Source organism: Megalops cyprinoides, chromosome 18 (assembly GCF_013368585.1).
Source record: "Megalops cyprinoides isolate fMegCyp1 chromosome 18, fMegCyp1.pri, whole genome shotgun sequence".
NCBI classification, from domain to species: Eukaryota; Metazoa; Chordata; class Actinopteri; order Elopiformes; family Megalopidae; genus Megalops; species Megalops cyprinoides.
Window position 1 is genome coordinate 19,342,435 of NC_050600.1, and position 21,879 is coordinate 19,364,313.

Here is a 21,879-nt window from a genome sequence, read left to right on the forward strand (position 1 = left end):
CACCTTCTGTGATAATTGCTCTTTCTCCACTGATTTTTCCCGGGCATTGGTGTTGCGGGCAGGTGGCAGATTGCTCACTCCGCCACATGCAATGGGCATTCAGGCCGCGGTGTCCGCAGTCAAGAGGGTGCCAATGCAGAGGCATCAAAATGGCATTAAAATAATTCTGCAGACAAAAACCGTGGCAGAGAGCTTCCAGGGTAAACAGCTGAATTTAGCTGGGGGAAAATGCTGCCTAAAACGAGCGCCTCTCCCAGTGACTGAACAATCTTCATCAGTGATGCCATGTTTGTGAAAACGCACACAGGACAACTCCTTAAATGCACACGGCCATGAAGATAGGAGACATTTTTCTCAAAGAATTAAATAAAAAAAATATTCAACCGATCATCCGTACAAGGTATATCTGTGTAGAGCACATACCCAAATTCCAGATACCAATTAACTACGATATATGAGGTACAGTACGTGTGCAGTCTGGATTTAGTACCCAGAATGAAACATTGTGCTTTGGTCTTCAGAGCAAGCCTTCCCCTACCTCATTAAAATGACACTGTGATCAAAAGTGGAAACTTCTACACATCACTAACAGAGCTCCTCACACACCAACTCCTACAATAAATTCATTTCCTGCAGAGTGGAATTGTATAGCCCCAGGGGCAAACTGAATAATCCATAATCAGTTATGCCCGTTTTTGTACTTGAAATAGCTGGATTTAAATCACAATGCATGTCTCGCAACATTATTTTGCTCACATCATGACGCTATATATTAATACGTCATCACACGTATGCCATGATGCTAGAGGCAATGCAGAATCACCCAGCAGGCGGGCTCCTGTGGGAGTTTGGGCAGCCTGCAAAAAGCCCAAAGACAAAAGACACGGATTGTGAAACCTAATTTCATTCACCTGTGAATCTGTCAATCTTCCATCTGATTTAGTCAGGGTTGTAAACAGGGTTGGGGTGGGGTCCATCCCCAGAGAAGCAGCGATCATGCTTGGTTTTAGCAACCCAGACTACAAAGAATAGGGCAGATCCTGTTGAAAATTGTCCATACCAATTCAATTTGCAATTGACTCCAACTTGATCTGGGCAAGTGCTAATTTTGGTAACAGTGCTTATAATTCTGTTTGAAAATTTGGTGAATATTACTGCACAGTGGAAATCACTCCAACACACCTTTAGGATTTATTTGTTATATAGGGGTGAAAGTGCCAAAATATAAGAGTATAAGAATGATCATTGCTTGCTTGCTGATTTGATCCTGACAAAAAGAATACAAAGCAAAATACAAAATAATACAAAACATACACACACACAAACATCACATAAATCCACAAAAATAGAAATCTCTTGTGATTCTCAGTGATTCTTCAGATCTCAGTGATTCTGTGTTACAGATACATGGGAAGGCCAAGTACACACACACACACACACACACACACACACACACACACACACACACACACAGGCAGGCATCATATGCAAAAATCAATATACAAACCATATTCCATATTTCCATACTTCTACACATGCCAACAAAACTGTCAAGGTTCCATTTATCCATTTAAATGCAACATAACACCTTCACTCAAATACCATACGGGCTGTTCAGAAATATTGTTGTAGGACTTTTCTTTGTTATAAAAATGCTTGTCAGATGAGACACAAAGGTAAAATTAGCAAGTCCAACACATTAAATGGTCTTTCTTTGAGCTATGGATATTCACCAGATCTGACAAAGATTGGTTTGCTTCTTTGCCAGAACCTGGGTAGTTAGCTGCAGAAAATCATAGGCTGGAACTAACAATGTAGATAATATTTCCATCTGCAAACACATTTCCCATGTTTTAAGATGTAATAACATAATGACTAAATTACACTAAATTTATTTTAAAAGACAGGTCATGCTTTATTTCAATGGTCTATTTATGCTGCTAGATGAAAACAGTCAGTGAAAACATTGCAGCAAATTAATTATACAAATTAATTAAGTACGACAGCTTTTTCTAGTAGGTAATGAGCAGGTAAATTGGTAATACGTTTCTTGTTGTAGAGTGAAATTATTTTTAAATCATTTTAAAAAATGTATGTCTCATATATTCATTTTTTAGATTAATATCAGGCTGTAATACTTACATTTACATTAATAATACAAGTTAGTCACTTCTTAAATAAATACCAACACTCAAAGACAGCTTATTACCTATTTACGGGTCACTTACTATCATCTTATTAACTCTTTCAGTGATACTTAATAAACAGTTAGTAATATATATCACAAATGTTTCTGACAGAATACACATCCTTAAAATGAAGCATAGCCAAAGGAGATTCATGACATTTAAGACACAAATTATTCTTTCATAATAATGAAATAATTTACACTTGCTGGGATTAAGAATATTATAGTTGGCCTTGTTTAGAATTCAGAACATTTTATCTGAGACATTCTTTCAAGTCTGCTGCTGACTCTGTTTTAAAAAAAAAAAACCTACTGAATTTTAAAAATTCTCTCCTTCCTTTAAAATTCAAACATTGCTCGCTTGCTTTTTTTAATACTGTGTGGAGCCTCAAAAGTCTATGAATAATGGAGCAGACAGCTCACATTACAATATTAACATGCCTGAAATGAAACACGAGGCTGCTAAAGTCCTGATACTGCAGAAGAGAGTAAAAACAAACTCACATGCATGGCTAATATGCTGCGCGGGACCAGCTCTCTGTACTGCCTGATGGTGAAATGCCACGTCTTGATCCTCATGAGGTCGTCAAACGCAAACTCCAGGATGAGCCGCCCTTCTGTGCAAACCTGCCAGGGTGGAAAGGGGAAAAACGGCAGTTGATCATTTTTTTCACAACGTACTTTTACATTTAATAGGCACCTGAGATGACGTTTGTGAAAGAAAAGAAAAAAAAGTGTTTTGTTTTAGGCTACTTGCTAAGCATTTAAAAGCTTTGAAATGCCAATTAGATGATGGACATAGTTCATTTTAAAATACATGTTGAATTAATTTTTGAAGAACAAAAGAATGCCATCACCCTCTGCTATACATGCTGAAAAGATATGCAGAGTTTCTGATCCCAGAATTTTTCATCTGTCCAAAGGATAAACAGTTTTAAGCATTCTGTTTTATGTTACTATTTTTGTATGATGGTAATTGCAATTTGTATTTTAGATCTGCAAAATAGGAACAATACCTGTAATCTATGTAAAGAAATAAGTTCCCTTTAGCAGGCTACACCAACGATAAACAGTACACATCATATAAAATGGGATTAATGCAAACAGTTTTACATAACGTGACCAACCATTAAAAACAGGACGAAGACAGAATTTTGATATATTTGTATGGACATACGGATATATCTGTAACAAGTAGAATGTTAAATACTTAACAAATACTTCTCTGTAATAACAGTTCACCAATACAAGTTTTTCAGCGAACAACCCTAAATGCAATTTAAATATATCATCTTTACTGTAATACATAAATATATTCAATAACATAATTAATTAAAAGACAAATGAAATGAACAAAGTAGTGTGATATCTGTGTTTTGGTACAAACCAAGTTACAATGCACAGCACTGAATGTTTCTGACCTTATTCTCACTTGAATATCCTTCAATATCCCCAAATATATGCTTACTCTACAATAACCTTAAAATTCCTGTTAAAGTGGAATTTGATGTGTTTTCATAAATCCTAAAGTTAGGACAGACCTAACCTAAAATCCCTAAACAACAGCGTGAGCCCCATACTGTCATCAGCCTGCCATAGGCTTCCCACAAATATCTCTGACACCACTTAAATAAGACATAATGCAGTACTGTTTCTGAAACCTCCTAGATGAAGGAGTACATTATATAGGTCTGGAGCTGCATTGTGTTATGTACAGAGGCGTGTGTCAAACATGAACTGAGATGAAAAGAAATGGATCAAAATTAAATGTGACACTGGAAATACACTCCATTCTTCTGTCACCCTGCCTGACTGGATGCGCGTCTTGGCTTTTATTAGTGTATTTACAACTGTCAAACTCCAGTTATGCTAAAACATGACAGGTATTTCAGATTAGCTATTTTCATATTCAACATAATTCTCCGTTAATTCCCAGCTATAAATGCTTTGCTTTGTAGAGCATCACTCTCCAAAATACATCAAAGATGTTTGTCATATTGAACTGTATTCTAAGGTGTGCAAAGGCGCAAAACATATTTTTGTATGTGTCGGTCCTCCAACACATAGCACATTAAGCCTCACAAAAGAGATAAGATACCTACATTCCAACAAAAATACACCATCTCCATATTCAGCCTGATCTCCCCTTGTTTTTTTCTTTCCTCTCATTTTGGGGAAAAATGAAATAAATAAATAAAATTCTTTGTGAGCCGGGTTAATTTACACGACAAAGAATCTTAAATCAAGAGAGCTGCCAATTAAGAAAACATTTGCTGTTTTTTTTTTTTTTTTTTGCTGAATTCATGTTATGGTACTCTGAGCTCTGACATTTTGTTGCCACGGCAACCGAAATCAGCTGATTAGTTGGCATGGCAACAGAAAAGATGTAATCCCGGCAGACACACTCTAATCAATGCCCCCAGCACAGATGGTCTCCCGAGGATCAACAAGAAAGAGGCTGGCAGGCACACAGCCTATCACGTGGTACCACTAGACCATGCTGGAAAAGAAAAACTAAAAAAAGCACATTTTTTTCTCTCCTCCAACTAGTGAATATATAATTTAACCCGTTCCAGTGCTTCTAGCTCTCTTTGCAGTTGAATTATTCTGAACCTACTACAAATATAAAACCCTTACTATGTATGCATGAAAAAATGAACAATTACTAAGCTTACTGACCAGTTACTACAGCCTTATTTAACCCAGGTCAGCAAGTTGAAAAATGTTTTCATCAACGACGCGGTGAAGGTTGGAGAGTTACCTTATAGCACTGGTTAAATCAGTTTACTTGACATGGCTGAACTCCTACAGACTCCCAGACATATACATATTCTAAGAAATATGTCAACACCACAACAAACTTTCAGAAGACATTATTGTTCAAAATTCAAAACATGGCACTCAGTTAGTTTTAGGAGTTGTCTGCTTAGTTTAATTCCTCAAAGTTATGGACAAAGAATATGGCTGGTTATAAGAGAGGCTTCTGTCCAAAGAGGAGAAAAAAAAAACGACCTCAATTACTTTTTGCGGGGGCTCAGTCAGTACAAGGTCAAGGCCTTGCCGCAACATGGGACTTCAGCAACCTTACAAAAGTTAACAGCTAAAGTCCAATCAAAACTGTGTGTCTATGAACCTGGACATAGTGTCATAAATTGTAGGCTGGCTGATACTACAGTTATGCAATGGTCAATGGGTCATTCAAACCCCAAATCAGCAGCACAGGGCATTCCGGGTGTTACGGCTTTTACCGGAACAGCAGCCCCATCACTCAAACACATTGAAACAAACTGAAAAGGCTCAAATATTCAGCACCTGATCCAGCATTCTAAAAAACTGACTACGGGTACAATATACTTCTCTAGCTTTGTGCGGTGTCCCTAACTCTTACAAACCAATGTAAGCAAGTGCAATGTTTTTCAGAGCCTTGCCCTCTCTAGATGATCTAATTTCTGTTATGTTCTGGGTTAATGAGGTGATTAATTGGCCAATAATTTATTGTTGACTAATTAGGGGCAAGACTAATTATCATTTAAAACAGGTGTAGAAAAACCTCACAAGCTCTTAAGTCAGACATGCACGGTTATGTTTTTGAAGATACTGGTTATGAGACAAAAAAGCTTTGAGAAAACATAAAAAGTAATTTTAATGTTAAAAATCATGAAGTGCTCATTAGCATTGTGAGTTACAGTACATGCTCATTTTCTGTTATGATCAGAGACTGAAAAAACAAGGATTACACATTTAAAAAAAACTGTTGTGGCACTACAGTAAGCATGGCTGAAGATGTCATTTATTTCATTGATCAAATAAGAAAAATTCAGATAGGCATATCTGTGTCTATATATATCAGCCCTAACTTCAAACAGACAAAGCAAGGTGACATGATTATCGCCATTCCATAGCTCAATGCCATTGGTAGTTTATGAAGTATGCACACCTGCAATTAGCAGCTATACCTTTAATATCTTTGCTGTTTCACAGTACTTCATTTGTTCATTCACTCAGTCAGCTCTAATACAGACAGCAAGCAAGCTCATAAAACCATTTCCACAATAACAGCTGAACAACAGCTTAAGAAATATATCCATGCCAGGAGTATAAATATTCAAAATACTCTGAAAGCAACTGAAATGCTGCAAAAATATGTCTTATTATGTGTCAGCAGAGCTACCAACTATGCTAAATTGAACAGACAGTGGAGTTAGCGAGCTCATTACATGAGGCTCCTAAATTATTTGTTGCCCTGATTTACCCAGCATAACCACAATTTTCAGCTGGAAGACTTCTTAATGAAAAATGTAAAAAACTGGCAAGGAAATGCTAGTGAATAAAAGAAAGGCTGCTGCATAAAAGATGAAAGTTCCAACCTTTCAGCCATTGATTTTAGACACTTGCAATAAAACTCTCCCTTTCGACCCATATGCTTGGCTGAGTGATTTAGAGGGGAGGTTGTAGCAGGCTAATATATGGGGGGACATTAATTCGGTCTAATCTATTGCAGTTATTCAGAACTTAAACACACTGGAAGTGATAAGGGGGGGGGGCTGGCCAGAGAAATCTATTGTGGAACAGGTTCTCTTACACTTTCTTTATTCTGAAGGACCACCAGAGTTGAGGAATGAATGATTTAAAGTCAGAAGTCACCTTGGAGGGAGATGAGCTTGATGAGACATGTATCCCGTACTTTAGAGTGAGGGTAGAATCCAAAGAAAGAAGCAGGATGTGCAGAATGAGTGAAACAAATAATTGTTTGTGATCATTGTGATATTAAAACAAGTATATGTGTCACATTACAACCGATATTGCGTATTATTTAAGACTGCAGCAAATGCTGTATATTAAGTTAAATATATATATATAAATATATATAAAAATATATTATCTTCTTGTTTTATCTGCCTGTAGTTTGAGCAGATTTAAACTGTGCTCTGTTTAGTTAAATGTCCTGTAAATACAGTAGTATAGATAGACTGATGTTAAAACCCGTTCATACACAGCACAAATTGGGGAATGATCTTGACAGCTTTAATGCACACGTTATACTGAAGCAGGTTACACAACATCAAGCTAATTCATATTTCCTTTAAGAGAGGGACTGCTATTGGCCTAAAGAGTGAAAAAATAAAACCCTAAACAGAGCTTCCTTCTCACAGGCAGAGCATGCTGGGTAGGAAAAACGGTGTAAGATTGGGCCGCATTACCCGCGGAATAAACAGTGCGCCGTGGCGGCGCGGCGGACAAAGGAGTACAGCGGCGCGGGGCCCGACCCCGCAGCGGGAGGACGCGGCGCACTGAATGGGTAACGCTGTGACAACAGAGGGGCGCAAGCAGCGGTACCGCCGGGCGAATCTCCCTCCCCTCCGCTCTCCGTTTACAGATTTTGATTACCCACAGCGGGCGCGCGGGCCCTCCTCGGGGGGACGGGAGGAGCGCCGGCGTTCCCCGGGGATGCTGGGTAATAAAAAGGAGCTGGTCGGCCCCCTCGGCCCTCGCTGCGCGCGCCGACTCTCGCGCTGCGGATGACTCACAGCGCCGGAGAGCTTCTGGAACATTCTTAACACCGTGCAGTAGTTTCAGGTGCCGGTGCACATGCTCTGTGTTTTCTGAATGGGAAAAAAAACTCCCATTCGGTGAAGTGACTGCAGTCGTAAAGGACGGTCAGGTGCCTATTACAGCCCCTAGGACATTATTGAAATGGCTCTCAAGCAACAGGGTTATTTCTTGAAAATCCTGGACGGGGCAGTAATTGAGTGTGATGCGTTTTCTCAATCAATACATTTAAAAAATTCTTAACTAAGAATGCACACCATCACTCCCAGTGACAGAGGGAGTCAGGGGGCAATTGGTAATTCCATTTTTGTTCCCCGACGGAATTTTCTGCATTGACAATTAGCCGAGTTGCAGAAGGGGCGTCGCCCTACACCTACTGACGATGGCTGTCAGCAAACACATAATGATCAAATTAGATGAATGGGTTCGAATGCTCTTCTCATCTACGGTGACAGCTGGAGGCTTATACTAAATTAAATGACTGCACTGACAGGTCAGCATGTGCCACACCTCCTATCTGCAGCAGAACCACGACACAGTGTTCACACCACCTCCTACAGACGGCCCAGTCTCCAGGACCCTCCTGGTGGTATTTCCTTGACAGTGGGGATTGTGAACCATAGACCTTCAGCATTATTTACAATTCTCTGTGCTCTGTGCCGGCGCTACAGAAGGTCTGTCAGTTCATTCTCTCACTGTGATCATACCAGTCCCGTGAAACTGACAGGATTTAACCCAACGTGTACTGCAGTTCCCGGACACTGCATTTTCCTTCACATCCTGCATTTGGATTTTCCTCTGTGGGCTGTTTCCTCACTTCTGAGACCACCTCCTTGCACAGAAAAAGAAAGATTATGGCTTTTTTCCCTTTCGAATGAGAAAAGAGAACTCCCCGTGTTGGACCTCTTCCTCTAAATATGAGATTCCTTTGTACTTCTCAAAGAAAGATGGGACTGAATTAAACTAACCACACAACATTCAAGATGTATGTGCGGCACACAAAGCATGTTTATAAAATGTCACTTTTAGATGTGAAAAACCCCCATATATAAATATTACGCAAAGAATAATGTCTGGTGCAGTCAAATAATAATTATTGCAAATAAGATTAACAAATCCAGACATACTGTATATAAGTGTGTGCGTGCGTACAGCATATGTATTTGCTGACTGACATAATGTCATGGGTGAATTAGCTGAATATGTACATACAAAATGTGTTGTGTCTCAGGTCTCAGGGTGTCTGGGAGTGATTTAAAGGTCATCAGGCTGAATTTTTACCCGTTTCACAGCCTCACTCGCACCTGCCCTTATGCCTGCGCTGCAGTTTACCATCTTCCGGGGATTCGAAGGGTAACCTTTACCTTTGTAAACATTGGCTTCCCATGCTGAGTGACCATGGTGCACTGGTCGCAGTCGACGGTGATGCAGGAGTTGTGGAAGGACTCCTTGGAGTGCTTGAGGATGTAATACAGGTCGGTGACTCCGCCCTCGAACACGGTGCTGAAGTAACGAGGGATGAGGGTCCGGCCAATGGCTGCAGAGCGCACAAACAAAGACAGACAAGGATTCATTCAGCTGAAAAAGGGCCTCTAATCAATGCTCAGACGTCCTCACAAGATAATGCACTGCCTTTAGTTTTTCACTGGCCTGTACATAAATCTAAGCCTTTCTTACGAGGTAATAAATCTCAAAGTTTTGCACTGGTCTGCAATCAAAGCAGAAATCTTCCTCTTAACAAGATAAAATGCTACCTTTAGTTGTTTCACTGTTCTCTATTCTTGAAATGGTGAATCGCTTTTTATTCAATGTTGGTGGTACCCACTGCCAAGCAAGTGGTATTAAAAACAATTACAGATTGTGTTAAATCAGGTTGTATCGGGATTGTTGACAAGGAGAGAGGAACCATAGAATGCAAAAATGAAACTGAATTTTAACATGATTTTTGAATACCGCTGGACTTATGCCCATTACTGCTACATTTAAACTGACACTTGACTCGCTCAGAAACGGCGTGTGTTGCATTAGCGCGAAGAATTCTGCCAGAGTGCAGTGCAGTTTGTTTCTTAAAGAGCCGTGTTTATCTTACAGGCAGCTAATACTTTAATTACAATGTTTACCGTGGGCAACTGGTTGATGGATCAAGATGAATTACACAGCTGTGGATCTGCTCACCTCTCACATTCTTTCTCCGGCGAGTCTGTGAGGCTAAAGCACTGTGTTTTCTCAAGCCGAAAGGGAGCGAGAATCTTGTCCAAATATTTTTGATTAACAAACTGTGAACGGTCAAGCATAGCTCCACTTACTGTAGAGCTCCAGGGACATTTTTACTGTATATGGCACAGCAGAGGACCAGTAGGGGTGTTACACCAAAGGAGAGACGGTCGAGGCTGAAGGTTCATGTCAGTTTGTAGCATGCAGTGACAGCATCTTTGGTCCCCTTTCACACAGAGCGGGTCATTGCTTCAACTCCACAGATGGGAGGCATTGTGTGTGACTTGGCACAAAATTAACAGTGGTACTGTGTCAGTCAATACCCACTAGAGCCCCTGTATTGTTTAATAAACTTCATCATGTAGCACAGTACGAAAACCTGTCAAAATATTGGCAATGGCTTGGCATAGATCCTCTCCCGTATTTACGTTCCGCCACTCTGAGATAATTACGCTCTTGAGACAAGGGAGATGCTGGCAAGTGACAATCGTATCGCAAACAACTGGTCATCATGTTGCTGTAAGGGGGAAAAAATGAACTGCCAGTGTCACCGTATATTACCCAGCATCTTTAGCCAGTTAAAGCCCGCATAATCCATCTTTATCCCGCTCCATGAGGTGTGAATACATGTAGAACTGGTACCCCAGGGGAAAAGCTAAAGAAATACCAGAAAATTCAAATCTCTTCCAAAACACTAAATAATATGGGGAGTTTCTGCTAGCGCTGAACTCAGAAAATAAAGTAACCGTAACCTGCTTGCTTTGAATTTCTAAAGTCTGGCCTGACTAAATAAATACATAATCTTATAAACTGTGGGACTGGCGTTGGGAGAGCTGGAGGGCGGTGAACTGCGGCCCAGTCTAAATGTGTAAATGGAAGTCTCCCGTGGTTAAGAAACAAACATGCAGCGGAGCCCAGCCCGCCAGCAACACTGACTGCTAATGTGCTCAGGCCCTCGGGTACGGAGGGAGAGAAAGAGAGAGCGAGAGAGAGAGGGAGGGGGCAGACAGAGAGAGAGCGAGAGAGAGAGGGAAGGGGCACAGAGAGAGAGAGTGGGGGGGTGCACAAAGAGAGTGAGGGGACATGGGGGGGTAGACAGAGAGAAGTACAGGGAGACAGAGAGAAGGGAGGAGAGTGGAGAGATGGACATGGAGAGAACAAGAAAAAGGGAGCAAGATGTGGTATGTATGGAGAGACAGAGAGGGACACAGCTAGAGTGAGAGAGAGGGAGAGGAGCAGAGAGAGAGACGGAGGGAGACAGGTGTATAGAGAGAGAGAAAGAGAGAGAGGCCACAGAGTGAGGGGGAAAGGGGGGGAGATAGAGGGAGGGGGGCATTGAGAGAGAGACGTGTGTGGGGGGGGGGGGGGGGGGTGATGGAGAGGGAGAAAGAGGGGGGGGCTCTCATCGGAACTGAGAGATGTTTACAGAGGCACCCCTGATTGCCTCTGGGAAGCCGACCGCCCCGATCTGCACCACAGACCCCCTGACCAAACCGGCTGGAAAATCACTACACCGCGCAAGAAAACAGAGACATGGCGACGTCAATCACGGGGAGCTGCTGATACTGTTCTGAAGGCTCGACGGGCATTATTCTAAATATTTATTAATATGATAAACAGCAGGGGCGGCTCATACATTTTAATGCACTCTCCCTCCAAGCACAGCAGTGACGGAGAAATGCATTTGCACCTAAATGCAATGCAGTGTGGGTATTTAATATTTGCTCATTTCGAACTAAATGCATTTGAATTGCATCTGAATATTCGCAGGTTCTCTCAAAACAATTTTATTTCATCTGACTCACAAGTATTTGCATTTATATTTCTGTATTTGGATTATATTGTACAACCGTGAACAGCTGGAGGTCACCATTTATATTCCATTTTATTTTATCACTTTGGGGGCAGGCTAATCCCATTGATAGGACACTATTGATACTGATAGCACTGTAATTCAGCAATTTACATTTGAAAGCACATGAATAGAAAGGGTCATTAGCAACTGGATTCAAATGTCTTTGACTCTGTGGGTGGTAACCTGGTAATAAATATTTGAATGTTAAAGAGGACAAGTAATAGGATGTGTACGCATATATTATAACAAACATTTTCTTTATACTTATTAACTGTATAAAGCTAGTAAACATTTGCAAATATGTATTAAATGCAAATATAACTATAATATATATACACAATATATAACAAATAACATCTATTGCAAATATATATCTAATCTGGAAGAAAACATTTAAATATATACAGCCTGTGGAGAGAAAGTTTATTGAACAAAAATGCAAAAATTTCTTGCATAGCCAAAACAATACAAGTAAGAGCGAATGAGCACCTGAGAATCTCAGTCCAGATGGTCCTATTGGACAGGACTGCTTATATTTGTTTCAGATGCCCATTTTCATCTTTTGTTTGAACATTTTTTTTTCCTTCCTTTCTCTCTGTCCCTTTTAATGTTTTAAGAGAGGCCTTACTGATTGGCCCAACAGCAGAGAGTACTCGGGAGATGGGATTAGCGGGCGCTTGTTTCGGTAAACATCGCGCACAGCATATGCCTCCCGAATAATGTGAATCCAAACACGCAATTTACAAATAATTAACATGGTGTTAATTAGTCACATTAATTTATGCCACTTTATGGGATTGTTTCCTCCGAGTCCTCAGGAATGCTGCCAGCAGTTTGAGCCAAAAGACTGTGAAATTCCGCTTGAAGTGAGTGAGGCAGCGGCTGGCTGTGGATCTCTGGGAGGCGCGGGAGCTGATTTAAGCTGCACGTGGCGCAGCAAGACGAAGGAACTGCTGACAGCACTCGCTGCCACTCAGCAACAGAGAGCCCAGCGATCGGCACACACGCACACGCAGACACACACACACACACACACACACACACACACACACACACACACACACACTCACACGCACACGCAGACACACACACACACACACACACACACACACACGCGCGCGCACACACACACACACACGCACACGCGCACACACACACACACACACGCACGCACACGCACACACACACACACACACGCGCACACATACACACACGCACATACACACACACACGCGCGCACACACACGCATGCACGCACACACATACACATACACACACACACACGCACACATACACACACATGCATGCACGCACACATACACACACACACACACACACACACACACTGCAGGGACTGAGACACCACTGAGAAAGAGAAAGTGTAGCTCCTGTTGCCGTAAAATAATGAAAAACCTACTCTTTTACATTGACAAATTGAAAAAAGCACCTTGCTCTGTTATATACTTTGACTGAACAAAAGAAAGGTCCAGTTGTGCCAGATAGCCATTTTTACCAGTGGAGGATAGATGAATTTGGGACACAGTGAGAATGACAGACAGGTTCTAAGAACAACAGTTTTAGTTTACTTCCAGCCAAGTGGTTGAGCTCTATTCTACAATGCAGTATTGTAAGGGTTGAGGATATTTAACTGAATTAGAACTATCCTTCTACTTGCCCCAGTTGAGAGGGCAGAGGTGTACGCATGCACGAGGGTCAGTGGGAATCCCAGAATCCCCTCTGCCTCCGCAGGGGAGACTGCATGAAGCACGGGAGACCTTTATGGGGCAGGCGCAGGAGCGCAGCAGCAGCCTGTGCCTTGGCTGAGTGCGGGCCCCCCTCTCTCTGCTGCACCCAGCTGCAGAGCTGCATCGCAGCAGGTGGGAATCACAGCGCCTGCCTCCGCTGCGCCCTCGCCATCCGGACCACAGCAGGCCAGGAGGGAAGAGAGAAACCTGCGGCACGAGGCTCTCCCTATCCACATACAGAATCCTGCTGAGCTGTGGCTCACAGGGACCGAAACAAACCTGGATCCCTCTGTAAACAGTGGCACCTACTTAAGTGCACTCTGACTGCTGTGTGCACTACATACACAGTTGCATCACACTTACAGTTGACCTGTTTGAGGCTTGTGTGACAACCACAGTGTGCGTGCACGCAGCAGTTACATCACAGGTGCACAGTAATGCCCATGTAAATACAGTGTAAATACCCAGGTTTTAGGGCCACAATGCAGAGTGGGGCCAATTCTATGACAGTAATGTACTATGACTGACAATGTCCATAGTCTATGTCTATCTTAAAAGGTTATACAGACAGCCCTTGTACTTGGATTCATTCTGTACAAATAACTCATTTACCAGATTACCAGGGTAAAATATCCCTTAGAAAAAACAACATACAACGTGAATTAGAATACACTATCTTACCAAAAGTCATGGGACACAGGGAGTTATTAATAAAACACGTCTTCATTCCAAGAAATTTAGATTATGTTGCATTGTGGAAGACGGTCTACTCATGGCAGAAAGCTTGTGGTACAGTCCCCAAATCCTATATTCAATCATCAATACACTCCACGAATGAAGAGGGGCATCTTGCCTTGCCCTAATTCTACATTCCAGGTTAGGCTGTCAGGTTGAGGTCAGGCTGTGCTGGCTAGTACAATGTTGTGTCATTTTCTTCAAACCACACATAGTCATACCCATTTTCCTACAGTATCCTAGAAAAATTCCCATAACTTTAGGTAAGATAGTATATACAAAATGTCAGTTAGCTAATCTATAATTACAGTTGAATATAATGTTAACAATAAACCTCATCTGTATAGACTCTTAATTCTAACCAAAAATTAAAATATTTAATGACAAAAACAAGCAGAGGAAATGGACATTCAATGACATTAATCTACAATGTGGCACTAGTAATAAAGGTTTCTTCAACAAACAAGGAGAAAATGACAAACAGATAAGGCCTTGCAGTGTGTTTCACTAAATCAGCAACGCTGCCCTCCAAAACTAAATATTCCCAAATTGCACATAAAAAGAGCCACAATATTAGGTTGTTTTGCTCTCTTGATAAAGGTATTGGAACAATGAAAAAAATGATTATAGCAAAAACCCATCAAATGGAAATGCGATTATCCAAAAGGATCAGGACACATGTTAAGCGTGCAGCACTCACAGAGAGGGACAGACAGACAGAGAGAGAGAGGGGGAGGGAGGGAGAGAGAGATGGAGAGGGAGAGAGAGAGAGGGAGAGAGAGATGGAGAGGGGGAGAGTGAGAGAGGGGGAGAGGGCGAGAGGGAGAGGGAAAGGGAGAAGAAGGGAGGGAGAGAGGGCAAAAGGGAGAGGGAAAGGTAGAGAGAGGGAGGGAGAGAGAGATGGAGAGGGAGAAGGAAAGGGAAAGAGAGAGAGAGCAAGAGGGAGAGAGAGAGGGAGGGAGTGGGGGAGAGAGTGGGAGAGGGAAAGGGAGAGAGCGATTATGCAGTGAATGCAGCAGTCCCCACCGCTGCCGAAACCCGGAGAAGGACGTATGGAAATGAAGAGCAGGAGGCGGCAGGGGGAGAAGCTGGATCCTGGGGTCTGAGTGTGAGGGATTTCCACCCACACTGCTGAGTCTTCGGCCAGACCAGCAAGACTGAAAAGCACGCGCCTGTCTTACATCGTCAGGTTGGGAGTCATTGGGGAGGCATGACATTACACTACCAGATTGGTAGGAGACATTTGGTACATGGTCTCCTCAGGACAATTCCACCACAATGGCAGCCTAGAGCCAATGACAGCGTCTACATAAGTCTCAAATGAAACAGTGCACTTCCACTTCCCTTCCCTATTACAAGGATTAATTATTGTCCTATTAAAAGGACAGTGCCTCATGGCTTATCCTGGTTGCTGTGCCTTGAAGCAGCTTGATGTACAAGCACCCCCTCTGGTTGGGACGTGGATCCAGCTCTTTCAATGCTGAGCTGAGGGCAGCAGTATGGTATAGTGGTAATGAGTCGAACTCATAACCAAAAAGTTGCTAGTTCGATTCCCTGCTGGGGCACTGTGTACCCTTGCGCAAGGTTCTTCACCGAAAACTGCCTCAGTAAATATTCAACTGTACAAATGGACAATATGTAAAATGTAACCTAAGTCATGCTGGTTAAGACTGTCTGCTAAACGACAATAATGTAATGGAACGAGTGGCAAGCAGAGAGGCCACTAAAGTAGTCCATTTCTTATGGTGCACTGGCATCATGGCGCACCTTCCGCCCTGACTGGTACACGGTAACGTGAGTGTGGCTCTGCAGTCTCGAGATGTCCCATCTGCAGACTCGGAGCAGAGCGGGGGCCACGCAGTGAATGTGCTCCGACAGCCCTGGCGTGCATATCTTCCCAGCTCTCCGCTCATCTGTGCCAGCCTGGTGTTGCCACCCCCGCTCTCTGTTACTAGGTATTGAGCTGGCATCTCTTCTCACCCCCCCCCCCTCCCCCCAAGCACCACCCCCAGCATCACACGGAATTACAGGCGCCGGTGGTTTTGTGATATGGAGCTCCGTCCACCAGGAACCGAGGTGTAACCGAAAACTCATTTCATGGAGGGGGCCCGTGAGGGAGGGAACCTTAAAACGCCACCAAATGTCACGGCCGTAACTTTGCGCCAGGGGGAAGCTTGCAGAGGGCCCTGTGTGCACGGCGCTCCTAAATCACAGGCTGGGTTTTATTTTCCTCTGCCGCTGCCTGTGCCTGTCCAACAGCTGCACCGCTATCGAGTGCTGCACACACGGCACAGCAGCCACCCCTGCGATTCCACTGATCGCCGGTGGAATTTTTAAAGTTCATTTTCCTAAGGAGCTGGCCAAACCAATCTGAATACAGTCCACAGAAACTAGTCTTGTTCACCCCCCCTTATGCTATTTCTACCTCCTCAACCCCCTCCCCATGGTACATCCAGCCAGCATGCAGGCCGTCTACGTCTCCCCAACTCCCCACCCCCACCGCTCCCGCCCCCCGCCCCCCACCCCCGCCAGCACACACACTCCTCCCCCTCGTCCCAGGCTGCAACCCCCACCCCCCTCCCCCCTCTCATCAATCCAGCCCTGCCAACAGCCCCCACCCTGCTTAAAACAGCTACAGTACACATATAAATCACAACCATAAGTGAAAGAGGGGAAAATCCATCAGGACAAACACACATTCAGGAATAAAGAGAAGGAAAGGTGTGTTCAAGGCCTCAGCACACCTCTGTGATTTGAGTCCATCATAAACCACACGCCATCGCAATACAGCTTTCCATTGATCCTTTGCCATGATTGTGTTTCTTTCAAATTTTGATTTCTCTCATTTGCAATTATGTTGCCTGTGTATATTGCCTCATCTTCACATGTTCACATATTATATATAGTATAATATACTATAGTATATAATAATAATAGTAATAGTAATAATATGTATGTACCCCATACATATATGGGATAGACAAAATAACAGAAACACCAATAAATTAATATTTATTAACTAATAAGGAGTTGGGGCACCCTTTGCCTTTAGAACAGTTTCAGTCTGTCTTGGAATGCTGCTACATGAGTTTTGAGCTCTTTCTAGTGGGATATTAGACCATTCTTCAAGAAGGATAGGCTTCAGTTCTTTGAGAGAGGAAGGAGGTGGAAACCTTCTCCATACTCCACATTCCAGAACGTTCCATAAAGATTCAATGGTGCTTAGAGCTGGTGATTGTGGAGGTCATGGAAGGTCTTTGACTTCATTCTGATGTTCATTAAACCACTCTTGAATCCATGTAGCAGTGTTTATGGGGGCAATATCATTTTGAAACGATGTTTGCACCATAGTGCGCACCTGGCCACCTAATATGGCTTTGTATTCCTTGGCTGTAATTCTACCATGCAGAGTAATGCAGTGATAGACCCAATGACTCCAACGAGATGACTGCCCGCACCATAACAGATCCACCACCATGTTAAACAGTTAGGAACAGCTAACACGGGTTCAAGGCTTCTTTTGATTTTCTCCAAAAATAAACCAATCCAGATGTGGGGGAAAAAAAGAAGAAGACAATTTATCAGATCCTATTACTTTTTCTAGAAGTCCAGGGCATGCATTGTTGTGCATTGGCCTTGGATGCAAGGGGTTTTGGAATGACAGCCCTACCATAAATATCAGCTTTGTGAAGGTCAAGACTGGGTCATGGAGGTATAGATTGACTTCTGTGGTCATTTTTAAGGCCGTAGTTTTTAGCAATATCCTGTTAGGTGTTGGTGTCAGTGAGCTTCAGCTTGTGACCACTCTTCTTCGTCCTTGATGCAATTTTTCCTTATTTGGCATATGCTGTCATGATTTTCAATACCCCTTGACACATTAAAAAAATTTTCAGTATCTGTGACTAACGCACCTGCAATTCAGTCAACAGCTATTTGAGATTTTCAAAATGTGTTAGATCTCTCATTTTGCTTTGGAAACTGACATAATAAAGTGCTAATTTTAAACTGGATTTTATGGTAGAAAACACATTGAAAAATAGTATTGACATTAATATAAAACATATGTGAAACCTAATATGTGTAGCCTCCTTTTTAATTGCAAATGAGTTATTCTTCATATGCTGTTTCCATTATTTCCTGTATATATACATACAGTACATGTAATTTTAAATTTTTAAAAGTGCAAACCACAGAACAAAAGCAGACAGCTGACTCTTTGTTGACACAGTAGAAAGATTTACATTTGTATTAAATTTCTTTGTCCTCAGTGCTTAAGTCAATCCAATTAAAACAGGATAGCACACCAGACAGTGAGCTGATGAGCATGAAGACTGTATACACACTGACATGTTACATTTAGCTTTGGGTGGTGACAGTGAAAGCACACAGCTGGCCAGAATAAAAGAAAAAAAGATAATTCCTCCTCAGGAAGCACACATTCCTTAATCTCTTGCATGTTTATTTAATTTTCCATAATATGAGACAGCTTTTTTCTAAACACCATGGGATGTTGCTACATTAGTGAGAAGTGGTGGTGCCTGTGGTGGATAGCACAAGCACAGTGGTTTTTATACCTCAGATTCCATTAAGTTTATACTGCGCTGAGTTGATGGCTGAAAGCTACAGTGCTGTAAAACAAACGTGAAGGGGTAATGAGAGCAACTGTACCGTTCATTTTTGAACACACAGACATTTATACTGTAAATATAAAGGTGTGGTAAATGCTGTCAGAGACTTCATGTGCTACAGAAATTGCTGAGGACAGAATGTTATTCGGTATTATGGATGGCAGTGTGACATAGCTGGCAAGGAGCTGGCCTTAGTCCAACACAAAAAGTTGCAATTTCGAACTCCTGCTGTGCTTCCGCCCGTACGTTTGAGCGGGGTACCCAACCAGGGTTGTCTCGTTAAGCATCCACCTGTAGTAACTAACAAATCTGAATATAAAACATTAGCTATGTAGGTCACTGTGGATAAATGTGTCTGCTACTCAAACAAATGAAAACTAACCATCAGCAAAGAGCGCCGTTCCGACAGCTTTGATATGCAACGACGATCGCTAATCCTAAATATATCTCTCTTTATTTGGCGAACTCCGCGTATCCGAGCCTTTGTTGTTATTTCTTGAGAGTGTGCACAGCCCTGCGGTACAAAGCCGGAGCCGGTCGTCAGACCTCGGAGCCTGTGATCTTGCGTTACGAAGGGGGGGGGGGGAGCCATCGTGGCGTTTCGTGCCGCGCCTCTCTTTATTATTTTGACTGGAGCAAGTGCGGTGCCTGGTGTATAATATGAGATTTTCATTTCAAGCGTGGCACACACGCAGAGTGGGGTTTTGACAATAAGAAACCCACCCTGCCTGCCGGTAATTATCCCTCCAGGGAACGGTATTCACTCAATGCAGAAACCCACACTTCTCTATCGCTCTCTCTCGCTCTCTCTCTCTCTCTCTCTCTCTCTCTCTCTCTGACTGCACTCTATTTTTCATTCCACACAAAGTAACAGGCTACCTTTACTTTCCTATTTAAGAACTGCAAAATATTCATATCTAATAGCCAGTACTGCCCTGTTATATTATATCTGTAGATTAAAAGTGAGGGTACTGTATACACTGGAGTGGCAAGGTTAACAATTTTACAGTTGTAAAGTTGGTTTGATGGAGAGACATATTAAATACCTACCGTTTCTTCCAACCAGTAACATGTGAACAAGCAACTGATGAGCCCTTTGGTAAGAATAACCAAACCAGCTTGACTTTTCACTATAGCCATTAATTAAAGTTGTGTTACTGTACAGGAGGTCTGGTGTAATCTGGCCCCAGAACAGCACAGAACAGTTGTAATGTGTTCTTTCAGTCACAGATCTGGGGTCAGCAATATTTGCCCAGAGAGGTTGGTGATGGGTATTGACACCGCAGGGCAGTTGCAGGGCAGGGGAAGGCAAGGAGGCAGCAGTGCCCTCTGAATGTGCTTTTAACAGCTTAGAGGGTTGAACAGTAAGCCTTGCTGCTGTGCTCTCATAATGTTTTTTTAATTGTAGCAGAACTAATTGCAGTAAATTACAGGAGTTCCACAGAGCAGCCGAGTGCATTTTCGGCAGCAATTACTGCTGTGACTGGCAGGAGACGGCCGAGTTGGTGAGAGTACACAGGAAACTGCAGGGGGGTACAGGGAGGAAGGGGTTAAACAACAAAAACCAAACACACACACACACACACACACACACACTGCAGAAGAATGTGCGCATTATTGCCCAGAACATAAAATATGTATCAGTCATAAAACTTTAATTCTATCTCTCTTTTTTAGTTTTAGTATACAGTTTTTAACACTACTTGTGCTGCTTCTGTGCCACACTTCTATGGTTTTTTAATGTGGCAAACACATTTTTAACAAAACCTCTTAGCAACGGGTCAGTTTGGATTTAAAAAATATATCTTCACGGTCCATACTGTCGTCAAAAACCTCACAAATGAGGAGGCAACTTCTGGAAACCACCATCGAACCTCTCTTGATTCAAAATGTCAGTGTTCAGAAAAACTAGTTGACTGTTCCAAAAAACATATTTTGAAATTAGTCGAATTTTACTTATTACTTTACATATTACTTTGTTTTATGATAAAAACATAGAAAAAAACATATTTTTGTGCCGTTTCCCCTTTTAGCCTTGGTTAAAGCTCTCATCCCCTGCACTGGCACAGCATTGCTGAAGCATGAAGAATTCGATCGTCCGTTACGTTCGCACTCACCCAGCGGCTATTTTTTTTGCGCCACAAGTCCCACAGTGCACCACAGGAGAGCAAACATGGAATGGAGGATAGGTGCATCCCCCACTGACATTATCGGAGCGTCTGACCAGTTGCTAGAGGGTACTATTGAACAGTGCAACGGGGGAAACCTGGCCAATGTAACCCATCCTACCCTGGCAGAACTGAGCCAATTATGTTCCATCCATCGCTGTGACTTCCCCATCATTCAGGGCTAATACCGCCACCCAGATTCAATCTAAACCAGTTCATAGGCTGTGGGGCTCAGCCAGAATTCAGGAGAAGCACCCTAAATGACAGAGTGACTCATAAGCCCTAAATACTGTGTATTTTAAAGTTACACCACTGAGCATATGATTAGATGAAAAGATTACAGTTCTGGTCTCCTGTGAGAACTGAAAACTAACAAGTACAATGACATTTTTTTTTTTGCTACCTCAACCTCTAGAGGTAGAATGCTGTTGCTGCTCCAATTCTACATGGAGGAACAGTCATAATGAGCCAAATGTAATAAAGACCAGGATGAGGGTAATTATATACCTCATCTGTTGATTTCTGACAATATGGGCATGCAATTCCATACATATGTTTTGTTCATTTAAGCTCAGTTATACATCTAGAAAGATTCGGAAAGGTAATATGAAAAATACACAGCCACTGATTTTATTTATATTTGTCGCACACCTTCATAATGCTCAGCTGTGACCTTCATTTTCTGTTCTCCATCCATATTGCATGGGGCTCGGTATTCTGCTGAGAATTCCCACTAGTCTGCTTGCGCAAGCATCTAAAGGGTAAATTCATACCGCAGTAAAAAAAGTGAGAGCTA

The 21,879-nt window shown here is 42.4% G+C and overlaps 1 protein-coding gene across 7 annotated transcripts in view; it reads right to left on the bottom strand.

Annotated features, from left to right (window-relative positions):
- The window catches only part of LOC118793453 (LIM domain-binding protein 2), a 76,067-nt gene that overhangs the window by 21,977 nt on the left and 32,211 nt on the right, over positions 1 to 21,879 (bottom strand). For all 7 annotated transcript variants that reach the window (XM_036551639.1, XM_036551643.1, XM_036551642.1 and 4 more), the window contains exons 3-4: positions 9,103 to 9,275; positions 2,693 to 2,815 (exon numbers count right to left, since the gene is read on the bottom strand). In XM_036551639.1, coding sequence (XP_036407532.1) covers positions 2,693 to 2,815; positions 9,103 to 9,275 — 296 coding nt within the window. The remainder of the gene's footprint in view (positions 1 to 2,692; positions 2,816 to 9,102; positions 9,276 to 21,879) is intronic.